General features: G+C 40.8%; 1 protein-coding gene across 1 annotated transcript in view; it reads left to right on the top strand.

The window, feature by feature from the left end:
- XXYLT1 (xyloside xylosyltransferase 1) overlaps positions 1-15,692 on the top strand; it is a 298,751-nt gene that overhangs the window by 141,116 nt on the left and 141,943 nt on the right. The window contains exon 3 of the mRNA XM_088444743.1: positions 2,060-2,192. Within this exon, the coding sequence (XP_088300869.1) occupies positions 2,060-2,192 (133 nt within the window). The remainder of the gene's footprint in view (positions 1-2,059; positions 2,193-15,692) is intronic.

The raw sequence follows: 15,692 nt of genomic DNA on the forward strand, positions 1-15,692 counted from the left end.
CGGTACACATGTGACACCGTAGATCGAGGAATGTTGAATTTGCGCACAACTTTGGAAATGGAATTTCCCATCCATCAGGCACCCACTATCATGTCCCGTTCGAACTCCGATAATTCACGTCGCTTTGCCATGAGCAGCCTAGCCGGTGTTCAAACAGACTGACGAGATGTCAGATTACAACTGATGCAGGTCTGAGCATTTCCTAGGCGTCACAGTACGGTGACTCAACCTACCATTACCTTTACATATTGCTATCCCATGACTTTTTGCACTCCAGTGTAGTTAAGTCTTTCATGGTTATATCATTTACTTTTTTATTTTGTTTAACAGGTAAATAGTTTTGCTTTTTTAATTAATATTGAAAGTTCAATGTTTTATATTGCTAAATGTAGATTTTATTGATTTATGGCAAATAATATGTACTCATTTTTGGTTCTTTGGTAATTGGTAAGTAAAGTTTTAAATGTAAAGCTTTTTCATATATTTTGGTTATAGCTTACTATTTATCTGCTAGATATTATGCTAGCTTTAGGAGGTTTTTTTTAATTAAATATGAATTGTACTAAGGCCCTGATTCAGAGCCGGACGCTCTGAAAGAGCGCTCGCTCTGAATCTGTTTTTTGTACGGCCTCCTGGCCACTCGCATAGCTGTGGGTGACCACCCACAGCTATTGGGAGCGGTCAGGATGATGGTCTCGATGGTCAAGACCATCGCAACCATCGGGCTTGCGACAAGACCTTTGTGGTAGGGTCTCGTGGCCGCAAGCCCCAGAGAGCTTCTGGCTCTAATAGAGCCGGAAGCTCTCCCACTGACATCACTTATGATGTCAGTGGGGCCGCCCACAATCGGCAGGCGTTTGTGAAGCCACCCCCTGGCCACGCCTACCAAATGGGGCGAGCTGTCAATCACCATCGACAGCTTGCCCCCTTTGGTGCGAGACCTGGAGCGACGGAGCACCCGTCGCTAGCCGGGTCTCGAGCATGCTCACGACGGATCCGGCTCCGTCGTGCGCATTCCCAGTGGGCAAACATCGACCCGGTTGCAAGCGCTCAGCGCTTGCGACCGGGTCTGAATCAGGCCCTAAATCCCCTCCCTCCCCAGTTTAAAAGTAAAATAGTCACATTAACTTCTCAACTAACGAAAGTATGAAATAAGCATGTAAAAATAATATATATATATATATATATATATATATATAATGTGTAGATGTAAAATATAGTCATGGTTGCTGATGTAGCTGATGAAAAATAAATAAATATATATGTGTAATAAAGAAAACTACTTTTACGCTGAAATAATATAGATAAGAAATGCAAGACAGGCTAAGGTGTTGACCTAAACATCTCAGTAATGCAAAGAGGTCATTTATTCTCTTAACTTTATGGGGGGATTCAATTGAATTTTTTCGTGCCCAATCTCCTGTCTAAAGTGACAGGAGATTGGGAGGCGATATTCAATTGTTTTTGGGAGCCCATTATTTTTTTCGCATGTTGCACCCAAATGCACAGGAGGTGATTCAATTGTTCAGCCGGCAGCTATTTTTTTTAAGGCGTCTGATGAAGCAGTTAGGGGGCCCCTACCAGGACTTTAGACTGGTTTAGCCGTTTTATATGGCTAAACTAGATCTAATAGGGTGTGAAGAGGGCGATAATTAATGAGCGCCCAGAACAATTGAATTGCAAAACTGAATGCCATTAATTATCGCAGCCCACACAACAATAGAATCGCCCCCACAGACTTTAGACATATAAAGCAGTTAAACCCACCTAAACTATTTTGCACGCTGTCGAAAAAAGCACTTTGGCCACCCAAAAGACTGACTTTGCGCGGATTTCTGCTCCCTACCTCAGAAGGGTGCGAGCAAAAATCTGGGCACCTGCGACAATAGCGCCTGATTAAAGCAACTATTATATTGCACTGTCAGTTGCACAGGACCGGTGCACAAAAAAAAAACAATTGAATTCCCCCTTAAAAGGGTGTTTTTAAGGTTTGAGCATTATGCTTTGTCTTTTTCTTTATATATTATTTTAACATTTGAAATATCCTTTCTCTTACCAGATATATCCCGAATCATTCAGCTGGATCTAGATCTGAAATTCAAAACTAACATCCGAAGACTTTTTGAGGAGTTTGATAACTTTTTGCAGAGCTCGGTTATTGGAATAGCACATGAAATGCAGCCTGTTTACAGGTAATGACCATTAAATATCTGTGCACTGTGGTTTACATTGTATCGAGATTATGACCCAAATCCTGTTTTAATCAAATAGACAGGAATGTATAAAATGTGATACCAGGGATACATTTTTCAGCGTTAAACTTGGACTATTGTAGTCAGCACACAGAAAAGTATTTGAATGCAAAGTGGCTTCAGCTATGTGATACTCTCGTATCCTAGGGCTGCTTCAGAGAACTATGTCTTATTTATGAAGAACTTTTTTGACACCTAACAAGATATCGAACTCCAACCTAGGGGAGACCTGCAGTCCACACTCACAAATGAAAATGCCCTGGGAACACTTGGATGCATCTGATAACTTTTATATAGAAAAACCTAAAGCTGTGTACACACTGATAGATATATTGCCTGCTCGTTTGAACAGGTGATATATCTATAGTGCATCGTCGGGTGTGTACAGCAGATATGTCTGTGAACGACGTCGTTCACAGACATATCTGATCTGCTGTGCAGCACAGCAGATGGCCGACATATTTGAAAGATATATCGGGAATCTGCTGGTTTGTATGGGCGACCAGCCGATTGCCCACACATACTGCAGGATGCTGCGATGATTGACAGCACTACTGGGCGGGCGATTTAAATGCCCGCCCATTTGAGCTGTCAAGCCCGGCACATCGGGCAGACGAATTGGGAAGTGAGTACACACTTGCCAATGATCAGATAGGTCGGCCGAACCTAGTATGTACCCAACTTAATTCCTCCTACATGCAATCTAAGGGTATTCGCTCTGTTAATCAAGTTTACATAGCTCTGTAAGTATACGTAGATAAATTCTTTATTAGTTGATTAATGATTAGGTTTGTGGGATAGAAACCTCACAAGAAAAGATCTGTTAATTGTACACATTGGGGATTAAAAATTATGAGTTGAAATCCCAGGGTGTAAAAGTCTGTCATCCTCTTAGCTAACCAATGACAGTCATTCTCCGAAAGACCACCCCAGAGGGAGAAGTGAGGGGAGAGGGGTTTATCAGGAGTCTTTAAAAGACCAGGTCACCTATAAATTTAGATCAGTTTTTAGGAATACAATCAAATTGTAAGTCAGTCCCAGACAGTTGTTGTACAAGTCTATAAATTCTGTATTTGTTCCTTTTTATTTTCTAATGGTGTGTGCCATATGTTACATGTCTTCTTTATTAATTGTCTTTACATTCCCTAAGCATTGTAACCTTTTTCTTTGTATATTCAAATTTAATAAATTGATGTCCTTATTGCTCATAACAAAGTCATATCCTTTTTTGAAGATTTATATTAGCTGTGTAATACTTTTGAATGCAAGCATGTGAACTGTTAACTTTTAGTTGGCAGAACACAGTGTGCAGAGTTGGGTGTTAAGATGCAGGCTTCTGCCTCATAGGGTAGATGGTGGCAGCTAGTGGCATGTATTGAAGTGAGACCCTGTTGGGAGGGGTCCAGTTAAATATGTAGGATATGTGCGAACCTTAAGGAGTGCTGAATTCTGTTGCAGTAACTTCCAATGTACAAGTGCGCTGAGTGGCGTTTGAGACAGATAAAATTTAAGGTGGGTACACACTCGTGCGAACACCAATAGTACCATTGTCCACAAACACAGCTTGTACAGTGACAATTAAGAGGTTATTGGTTGGTAATTTATCTCCATCCACTTTATCTCTCTCTCTCCAAGGCTTAGTGCCTAGACCCCCTTAAACTGCTACTTCTTACTAATGTAATGCTTCAGTAAACTGTATAATGCCTGCCCATTTGTTCTATGATTGACTGCCTCACTTTTGACTGACTGAACTGAGGGGTCGCCCCCAAGTGTTCTTTGCTCCCTTTTTACACAGCTGCTGCGGCAGTGTGACAGCTGCTGAGCCGAATGGAGCCTACTGCACATAGTGTTCCCTCTAGGTCCGGCGTGCGGCAGGGCGCTGGACCACAGAAAGGGCACTCTAGCATGCGCCTTCGGTATACGGCCACCCGGAAAGGGGGCATGGCCCCAAGAAAAGTGGGCATGTCTTTAAGATGTGCCCCCTTTTCATCACTCTTGGGGGCGTGCCCAGCACTTAGGGACATGTCGGGCTTCCCCCAAACTCTCCTATTTCTGTGAATAGATGCTATGCAATTGCGCACGACATCTATTCACCGCCAGTGATCGCTGGACCGCAATTTTTCCCACCTGCCGGACACTGCAGCCCGTGAGTGGGGACGGCTCCCCGGCATGTTGTTTTAGCAGTGCAACGCCAAAAGGACAGGATTTTCTGCCCTTTTGAAATTGGACAGGACGCGGCATCCCGCTAAAACAGCCTAGCGGGAACGCTAACACAGTCCCCGTCACTGCCGCAGTCTGCAGAGGACCTGGACCAAAGACATGCTCCACCCCATAGTAATGCTAACAGTCGGCGGTGGTGCCTCCCGCACAGGCCCTGCTGCCGCTGGAGGAGTGATTATCTGTGATGGGATCATGTCTGCAGTCTGGGTCCTCTGCAGATGTGTCTCCTTTTCACCAGCGGTGGAGACTGTGCAGGCGGTGCTGGCTAATTAGTATTACCATGGGAGAATGTCTGTGATCCGGGTCCTCTACAGACATGTCTCCTCTCCTGTGTCAGCATGAGGTACTGTGCTTAGGGTGTGAAAAACAGCCTAAGGGCCGTATTCAATTAGGTGTGAAAAGCTGTTTTCTGTGCTAAAGTATCGCGAGTGACGTCATTTTGGCATGCGAAAAGTTTCCTCCGTATTCAATTCCGGAGACTTTTCGCCGGTGCGGAAAGTCAATGCATTGGAACTTGCGAAAAAGTTTTGCCTATGAATAGGTGTTGAAAAAAAGTGCAGAATTGGGGTTTTGGGGTGCCAACCTCGGAAACCCCCCTGCACCCTTGGGACAGTCCCCCAAAGGTAAACTGCATAAAAATAAAAGTTTAAAAAATACTTTAGATCACCCCAAAAAAGTACTTTCATTTTGGTGGCAAAAAAGTCCAAGGTTGGGGAACAAACTTAAAACTAGCAAATTAGACTCCAGGGGGGACCCCAAGTATGCCCCAGGTGTTTTTAAGTTTGCAGGTGGTTGTGGCAGGTGGATTTTTAAATTTTTTTTTTAAAAGTTCACTTTAGCAATTTTAAAATATGCTAGCCCCCATTTTCATGTACCCCAAATTTGCTGGGACAACTTATTTTCACCATAAAAAACTGCTAAATGCTATTCTTCACCACTTATGCAAAGACCCTAAATAGCAGCTATTGAGATAATTTAAGGACCCCAAATACCTTCAGCACGCCTATTCAGGGGTATCTATAGTGATCCCCAATGTCAGTGCGTCTTTTGAGGGGTGTCAGGCTGATTTCCCCAAATCTGAAAGTACTCTTCGCATGTTACAGTTCAGTCAGGTCCCGTTTTCGCTGATTTGTAATTGAATACGGGGATAAGCGGGGACGAGTGCAATGCTTTTTTGCACTGAAAACCAGCGATGTCGGTGAAAAGTCCGTCATGTGAAAAGTACGGGACTTTTCGCGGCTAATTCAATATGGCCATTTCACTGCTAGTCAGGCATCATTTACCTGTCCTCCCATGTCTTATGGGAGATTTCCAATTGGGAGTCACTACCAATTCCAAAGTACAGGCCTGTGTTAAGGTGCGTACACACTGGGCGATTAAAGTGGACGACTAAATGATGAACGATAATGATGAACGACGTTCCCGCAGGTCGTTCGTCTGTATCGTTCATCAGTCAAATATGAAGACCAACCTGACGATATTGTCAGGTTGCAGCATGTTGGGGAATGGGGAAAAGAGCCCAGCGCTGAACGATATCATTAATGATATCGTTCAGCGGGTGTGCTCAATGTCATGAACGACATTGAGCACACCCTGCCAGGGACACATTAGACGATATCGCTCAGGGAGCATATCATCTAGTGCACAGGTTCTCAATCTCTGTCCTCAGGACCCCAAACAGTGCATGTTTTCCAGGTCTCCTCACAGAATCACAAATGACATAATTAGCTCCACCTCTGGATCTTTTAAAATATGTCAGTGAGTAATGACTACACCTGTGCACCTGCTGGGTGACCTGGAAAACGTGATCTGTGTGGGGTCTTGAGGACCGAGTTTGAGAACCACTGATCTAGTGTGTATGCTCCTTTTTAGGTTATCGATACCTACCTATCTATACACGCTAAAATTGTCGCTGTTTTAGCTTTTGAGTCGCACAAGAAATAATTGCTTTCAGACTTTGATTGTGGTTCCAAAACACAAAAAGTTATTATTCACCATAAAAACAGATAGTTACACACTGTGATCTAAATACAATTAGCGCAAACAAATTATACAGGCACAAGGTACAGTCGTTACATACGCACACGCTCTGGATCCAGATACCGGCATCAAAGATGAAACCTCCGTCAGCAGCAAGGCAAGATGACTGACATCCAGTTTCAGAGAGCCTGCATATATCCTCTTACAGAGATAGGCAATACAATAGAACAGGTTGGCATGATTCCATTGGTTCTTCTTCCTGGTTCTTCTGTTACAGTATACTTCATAGGTTAGTTCGTATGGTCACACTCCAGCCTCCAACAGCTCTTTGTGTCCATTTTCCCGCTGCATAACAAATCTAACCTGGCTGCATTACAGAGTACATTTTAATGTCTAACTCTCTATGATCCATAATTTGCAGACACATGTTGCGATCTCCTCACCGATGAAACCGGAAATCTGCAAAGACACAGTGGTTTAGAATGACACCAAACACGGTCTGCTTATCATGCACTAAACCTTAGATATCAAATAACATGTATTTCACAACATTACTGATAATAAATAAAACCTTAAATATTAACCTTAATGCTAGGGAACCTTTTTATGTAATTGTGCAATGTGTAAGTATTGGGGTATTGAGAAAAGACGCTAGTTAGCGTTGTGCGACTACGTATTTGTGGAGTACACCTTGGTACGTGTTTTGCAGGGTTGATCATATTATATGTTTTAGTAACTGTCTGTATTTATATAATGAGGACTTTTAACATCTTTCTATTGCGTGGGAATCACACAACGCTAAATAATAGCATCGCCGTATGTACTTATGTGTGAGATTCGCTAAAATGGCACTGGGCGGCCATTCACAAAATGGCGTCATGCTGCCAATTGCAAAATGGCTTTTTGCAGATTTAATTTGTAAACAGATTCTGTATCAGACAATTATCCGGCTTCGACAAGGTGCATACACATACACACTTAACGATTTAATGAACGATTTAACTATAACGACGTCGTTATCGTTCAATCGTTGAAAAAATTGTTCAGTTTCTGAGTTATAACGATGAATGATTATCGGTCATGCGCGTTCCCGTTTGTAGTTCATTCTGACTAACCAACTGAACGATTTCATTAAGGGAAGTTACAAAAATCGTTTGAATTCAAGAAATCGTTCATTACACTTTAAAAAAATCTGACAGAAAATCGTTGGTAACAAAATCGTTGTGTGTGTGTATGCAGCTTTAAACGCACTTCTGATTTTAATGATAACCTCATATCTGTCTCCACTGGGATAGGAAGATTTCTCCCAACACCGATCTAGACAAGGAGAGAATGGTCAAGAGAAGAAAATAACCTTCATATAAATACATTAGAACTGAGAGCTGAGAAAATAACTATTCAATCTCTTTAACCTCCCGAGATACACAATGCTCTAGTTCTTCTCTGGACAATATGACAGGTATGTCTTACCTAAACAGAATAGGGAAAATATTTTAATGTTCCTTTGCAGGGTAGCTTTGGACATTTGGCACTGGACCATAGAAAGGAACATAATTCTAAAAGCAATAGACCTGCCTTGAAACATTAACTGGCAGATCCCCTTTCCTTTCTCTTTTCAGATGATATGTCTATCTCTAAGACACTGGATTTCTCAACCCCCGGAAATGTAACAAATTATTCTCAAGGGTCATACCAAAACATCTCTTATGTAGAATTCTTTAGTAGAATTAGACATGGTAAAATATGATAAAGAACCAAACCTTTACATTAACTCCAGTTTATCAACTTACCTTGCTCTTACCCCACTTGTTTGAATTTACAGCTATTATTCATTACTTGTAGAAGACCATACTGTACAGCTAAACCATCTACCCTTACAGGATACATTGTTTGTTACATGATATTAATCTTTTCCAATATATGGGCCTCTCTTTCCTGGGTGACGCTGCGTCTGAAGCTGCCTCAAAGTCTTATCTCTTTAAACTATGCATGCGGTAAGCTGGTCATCTGCATGTACTGTACATTTTCAAAATACTATGGAGACTGGTAATCAGGAGGCTTACTGCCTATACCCTCCAATTAGCTTAAAGGGAATTATACCTCAAACTATGGAAAACTCTCAACAATGGATTGTGACTGCAGTACAGGTTTTGGCACTACTCAGTCCGAAGGCCACTTTTTGAAAGGAGTTACCAAAATGAAGTTCTCAGGTCTTCCCTTACGAACATTTAGCAAAAGACTCATTTGTCATCATTGTGCACACACCGACAGGTGTGTGGTTGTCTGCCCACCATCTGTTGCAGGTGGCAATCTCTCAAAGAACAAACTAGCTTGCAGGAATCTATAATCTGTAAACTTTCTTTGTTCTAGAAAATAGTATTGCCTCCTAGCAACAGTGCCCATCCCACCCTCCCAAAAATTACAAAGTTACTGTTGGTTACTCTTCCAAGACCTTTAGGGGTCTATGTACTAAGCCTTGGAGAGAGAGAAAGCAGTCGGTGATAAAGTACCAACCAATTAGCCCCTAACTGTCACTTTGTTTGAAAAGTGACGGGAGTCGATTGGTAAGATTAGTACATAGACGCCAAAGTCTGTTATCTTTTCTTACTTTCACATAGGCCTCCGAGAGACTAGAAAAGTACACATTGGGCTCAATTCAATTGCCTGCGATGTAAATAGCGCCGGGAGATAGCTCCCGGAGCTATTCAATTGTGCGCGGTGTTTAGTCAGAGAATGCCCGTTCTCGCGACTAAACACCCTCTTTAAGGCGCGAGAATGGGCATTCCCCAACCTAACTTTCCGGCGCGATACTGTTTTCCAGGCGCGATGGGCATCTTTGCTCGCATCCCCGGAGGGGTGCGAGACTAAATCCGTAGTCTGTCTTAGCTACGCGCTGTATTGAATAGCTCCGGGAGCTAATTCCCGGAGCTATTCACTTCGCGCAGAATAGAATCAAGCCCATTGTCTTGCTACACAGTACCCTAAACATTGAGAAGCCTTAATTTTCTTTGTTCCTTTACTTTCAAAACAAAGGTCTCTTTTTACAACATTATTTTGTTATCCATTACTAAAAACACAATACAAGATAGAAAAGTCAGTTCAAACATAGGGGGCAATTCAATTAAAAGATATGTTAAATAGCGCCGGGAATGTACTTTGTCCCGGCTACATGCCAGCGCCTCCGCTGCCCCGATCGAGATGTGTCCCCTGCGGGACACATGTCTACACATTGTCGCCGCTGTTCCAGCGCTGGGATGCCATACTGGATCCCAGCGCTGGTACATTCTCCTCAGCATCTAAAATGAAGTGGGGCCGGGAAGTGGCGGTATGTTATACTGCCGTATACCGCCCCACTTTGACCACTGGTGTGAATATTATTCTGCTTGTTTTCCAACAACACACGCAATATTAACCCTGAGGGTTGCTACCAGTAAGCTTCTGAAAACCAGGTGCAGTACCCCGACCCAGCTGCTAGTGTCCGAGTGAGCTGTGCACAAGCTAGACTGCTGGACAGGTGCATCTTCACTGTTAGTGTTTGCAGGTTAGCGATGGGAAAATGGAATTCCCATGTCTTTCAGCTGAGAATCAGGATACTGTCCAAGCCCCTCGGCTGTTGCAATGTGGCAATCCTATTCCCTAGAAGAAAGTTTGCAGATCATAGATTTCTGCAAACTACAGTCAATTCATGTAAGAGTACACCCAAAAGTGTGAAGATCCTCCTCAGTGTTTGATGTTGGGAGTTTGGATTCCCATCTTAATAAGGAACCTTCTCCATCTTTTATTGGGACACTTTCTTCTTTTTTATTTATCCATTGGTGGTGGTATTGATCAAAAGTGTGTTGCATTATTTGTTTTGTTATTTTTGGTTTTTTTTCCACATGTGATTTACACAGAGGATCACAAAAGGGACTTGTGTGAATGTAAAGTGGACCTTTTGAGATCAAAATAAATAAGTTTGTATTTTTTGCACATTATGTTCAACCTAATTTTGTTGGTTTACTTTCTATAAATCCAGTGGTAACAAACTGTTGCAGGGGTCTTTTGAAATATAAATTCTGTAAAGTTATTTATGTTATCAGATAGTTAGCAGCCTGTCAAAATGACGGGACATTGATGCACCCGCAAAATGTCCCGTTTCAGCTCTGAAAGTGGTCACCTTTTGGTAATTTCTGCCTGGGAGGCTGGGAGTAGAATTGTCAGCGCCGGCAGTTGTGCGCACCCGATAGGAACAACAATTGAATTGTTTCGTTGGGCACCATCTAGTGACCGCCAGCACTCAATGGTATACAATCGGAAAGCCGGTTGCCGGTATCCCGACACCCGGCTTCCCGACTGCTTTATCCCGGCGTGGGATAAATGACCGGCGACCGGCGCCTGGCATCCTGATCGAAGGGATGCCGGGCGCCGCGAGCGGACAGCCGCGGGGGGGGAGGGCTAGGTTTAGGGCACCCGGGGGGGACTTAGGGTTAGGCACCACCTGGGAGGGTTAGGGTTAGGCTAGGGGGAGGGAGGGTTAGGCACCCCCGTGGGGGACTTAGGGTTAGGCACCCCACCCAGGGACTTAGGTTTAGGCAGCGGGGAAGGAGGTTTTTTAGGGTTAGGCACTTGGGGGGAGGTTAGGGTTAGGCATCCCTAAGGAGGGTTAGGTTAGTTTATACTTACCTTAGCGACGATCAGGATTTCCAGCGATGTCGGGCTTCCGCTGCCGGGAAAGCTTTTGTCGGCCAGGCGGTATTTCATACAGATTCCCACTCAACACACTTGAATTCCCCCCATAGAGGTGAGGAGAAGCGTTATATATATTATATAATATATATATATATATCTATCAACAAAATAGTGGTATATGGCGCTAGTCCTTAGCAATGTCACTTATAGTCTTATATATATGTAATGCAGCACTCCCCAGATCTTCAGGGTGGCAGCTCCTTCTCCCAAAAACTGTAGTTCAAGCAGTTGTAACTTATAAAACAAAATGTGGAAAAAGAGCGCCTCCTAGTGCAATCTCGCACTAGGACCCTTCACCAATCTTAATCACCTATGTGGTGGAGGGGTACCTTTATATAGTGGAATAATCCACAATTTGATCAGAATATGAGAATCACTGGCCATTCAGCACTTTGCCTTCCTCATCAAAGCAAGGAGACCCCATCAAGTATGTGCCAATCTCAGCAGTTTATGCAATCAAAATAGAGAAGGACCATAGTGTAGTATATCACACAAACAATTTTAATACACACACAAAACAAAGTAAAAATGCCCGTACAATGTAAAAAAATATAACAAGCTTATCTGTAGATGGTCACATCACAGGAGCCCCGGGCAGAAATCACAGCAATAACCTCAACGCGTTTCGTCCAATTACAGTTTACAGGACTTCATCAGGAGGATAAGAATAGATCATAACAGAGACCTATATATACCCTGAGCAATCCTCAATTCGTGAGCGTGTGTACCGCCAATTCGCAACTGAAATTGCGTTCCAGGACCCGGAAGTGAACCGGAAATGCGTTCCACTTGACCGGAAGTTAGTTTTTACAAGTCCACTTCGGGACTCGCTAAAAGGGTTAATATGGCCCCTATTCAAAGCGGATCCCACGCTCAGAGCTCACCGGATAAGCTGATAGGGTCACAGTGCCCCCAGCTCCAACAGCCGCGTGTAGCTCCGGCGGGCTCTGCTTCTTAGTGGCAGCGGTCATTTTATTGTAGCACATCCTCTAGTGCCCGCTCTAGTGGTGACTGACGCCATTTTGTCTTAGTCTATATATTAATAGAATCATGCTGCTATTACCCTGACCATCATGAGATGGTCAGGGTAATAGCAGTAACGAAGTGACAATACACCTATCGCTTCTGGACTCTGAATAATATAAATATATAATGTATTGGGCAATAAAAATGTAACAAGCAGGATAAAATTAATAAGAATCACCATAGACAATAAAAAAAATTATTAAAAAATAAAAACCTCCAAGAATCATAAAAACGGCAATATCAAAATAGTATAGTAAGCAAGGGCTGTAATACAAAGAAACGAGGAATACATAGGATGGACATATAAATCCATAAGTGGATATGCAATATAGAGATAAAAGTATATATTAAAAACATAATTAATATTGATAATCTAAAAAACAACGATAACCTAATCTAAAAACGGGGCTATTTCATAATTATCGTTCAAGCCATTGGGAATCATGGTATTGAGAGAATATATCCAGAACATCTCACGTCTAGATAATTTATCTAAATTGCAACCTCGTTCCCCAATTTTGACGTGTTCTATGGCCTTAAATTTAAAACCATTCAATTCAGAATTATGAAACGGTTTAAAATGCCTGGGTACACTATGATTGTCCAATTTATTTTTAATACTACGCACATGCTCCTGTATACGTATTTTCAAAGGTCGCTTTGTTTTGCCAATATACTTCAATCCACACGGACATTCTAGCATATAAATCACCCATGTTGTTGTACAATTCATAAACTCACAAATCGGAAAATTTTTTGAAAGACTTATTTTGCGGATGAATATATTTGCAAATAATGCAGTGGCCACACTTAAAGAAGCCTTTTCTTTGGCTCTCCCAGTTATTCTCATTTCTTTGTGTTTTCACCTTCAGTTGACTAGGAGCCAGTATACTTTTCAAATTCTTGGCTTTCTTAAATACAATATTTGGTCAATCTGGTAGTATTCAATATACCATCCATTTTCAAGATGTCCCAGTGTTTTTCTTTTTCTTTTTTCCTCTTTGTTATATGTAGTGATGAAGAGGACTTCGATGTTATTATTTTTTGTCTTTTCTTTATATTTTAATAGGTCAGACCTATTCATATTCTTTGCTCTTATCATAGAATCAATCAGCAGATTATCAGGGTAACCCCTTTCCTTAAACCTATCAGAATATAATTCGAGTTGTTCCTCACATTTATCTTGTTCACTACAATTGCGTTTAATCCTGCAGAATTGTGAAAAAGGTACGTTTGTTTTCCATTTATCAGCGTGACCACTTTTAAAATGTATATAGGAGTTAGTGTCCACAGTTTTAATAATTGTTTTTGTTTGGGTGACATTATTAGTACTCATTAAAACCAGATCCAAATATTCCACCTGGTAGTCATCAAATTTATATGTAAAAGATAAGTTATATGTATTCACACTAATAAAATCCATAAAATCATCAAATTTTGATCTAGGACCTTTCCATACGATTAAAATATTGTCTATGTAGCGTTGATATAAAATGATATTATCACTAAACGTATTGTTCCCAGAAATGAATACATTCTTCCAACTCCCCATATGTAAATTGGCAAAACTAGGTGCAAAAATAGTCCCCATTGCTGTTCCACATGTTTGTAAATAAAAATCATTTAAAATTTTTAAATAATGTTTCAATATAAAATCAATCAAGATACAAATACATTTTTATGAGATTCACTTAAAGCTGAATCTACAAGTAGGAATTCTCTACACGATTCTATTCCTTTATCATGGTCTATAGACGTGTACAATGATTGGACATTAATAGTGACCCAATGATAGTCCTCATTCCAAATAAAATTCTCCAGAATTTGTAGTATTACTGTAGTATCTTTAGTGTAAGACTTCAGCTTACAAACATATTTCTTCAGAAATATTTCTACATATTCTGAAATATGTGCTTTTAAAGGGTTAATGCCTGCCACTATTGATCTACTTTAAGTAGATTGGGATCTAACAGTGATTCCGATTTTTTTTTATCCCCAATGGCCTCAGACATGAGAGTAAGACCAATGGGAAATATGGGGTGTCAAGAACAGGTGAGACGATCATCACTCCTAAAGAGAAGATTGTCAGACGACGAGGGAGAAGGGGGGCCTTAAGCGAATACAAAAAGACAAAATCTACCCAATTAAATGAAGATTTATAGTTAAAGAATTAGGGTATTTGTAATCTTTCATCTTATCAGCTATCTGAAGCTGAGATTTCATTCTTACGCAAAGGCTTGACGTTTGCCCCCACAGCCCAGTCTAATAATTTTCAATTATTTATTGACTTGAACAAATTTATTAGAAAATTAACTTTGCGTAGGCATTTCTTGAAAAAAGAGTCTACAGAAATAATTAGTACTACAAATTGCTCCAAGTCAGGATTAAAACCACCCTCTAAATACTGCCCGTTAGAATCCAAAAGTAGCCAAATAGAGATGTTTTATGAATTGGTGAAAAAAGAATTATGTGACACAAATAACACTACCCAGAGAATAGGAGTGAAAGACAACTTAACAAACTTTGAAAAAAAGGCTAAAAAAATGATGAGAGAGTCCTTAAACAAGCCGATAAGGGGGGAGGACTAGTGATCATGAATAGGAAGGATTATGAAACTGAAGGTCTCAGATTGTTAAATTATGCTGTTTCTTATAAAAAACTGGATACTGATCCCACAGTGGAATTTGTGGAAAAACTTAGGACCATTCTGGTAGATGCATTGAGACAAGATATCATTAGTAAAGATGAATTCCAATATTTGATTGAAAATAACCCAGTGATACCAATTTTTTATTTTCTCCCTAAAATCCACAAGTGCCTGGAAAATCCCCCTGGGAGACCAATTGTGGCAGGCATTAACTCTTTAACAGCACATATTTCAGAATATGTAGAAATATTTCTGAAGAAATATGTTTGTAAGCTGAAGTCTTACACTAAAGATACTACAGCAATACTACAAATTCTGGAGAATTTTATTTGGAATGAAGACTATCATTGGGTCACTATTGATGTCCAATCATTGTACACGTCTATAGACCATGATAAAGGAATAGAATCGTGTAGAGAATTCCTACTTGTAGATCCAGTTTTAAGTGAATCTCATAAAAATTGTATTTGTATCTTGATTGATTTTATATTGAAACATAATTATTTAAAAATGTTAAATGATTTTTATTTACAAACATGTGGAACAGCAATGGGGACTATTTTTGCACCTAGTTTTGCCAATTTACATATGGGGAGTTGGGAGAATGTATTCATTTCTGGGAACAATACGTTTAGTGATAATATCATTTTATATCAACGCTACATGGATTTTATTAGTGTGAATACATATAACTTATCTTTTACATATAAATTTGATGACTATCAGGTGGAATATTTGGATCTGGTTTTAATGAGTACTAATAATGTCATCCAAACAAAAAAATGTATTAAAACTGTGGACACTAACTCCTATGTACATTTTAAAAGTGGTCACGCTGA

This window comes from Taudactylus pleione, unplaced genomic scaffold (genome assembly GCF_031769625.1).
Source record: "Taudactylus pleione unplaced genomic scaffold, aTauple2 ptg000372l, whole genome shotgun sequence".
NCBI classification, from domain to species: domain Eukaryota; kingdom Metazoa; phylum Chordata; class Amphibia; order Anura; family Myobatrachidae; genus Taudactylus; species Taudactylus pleione.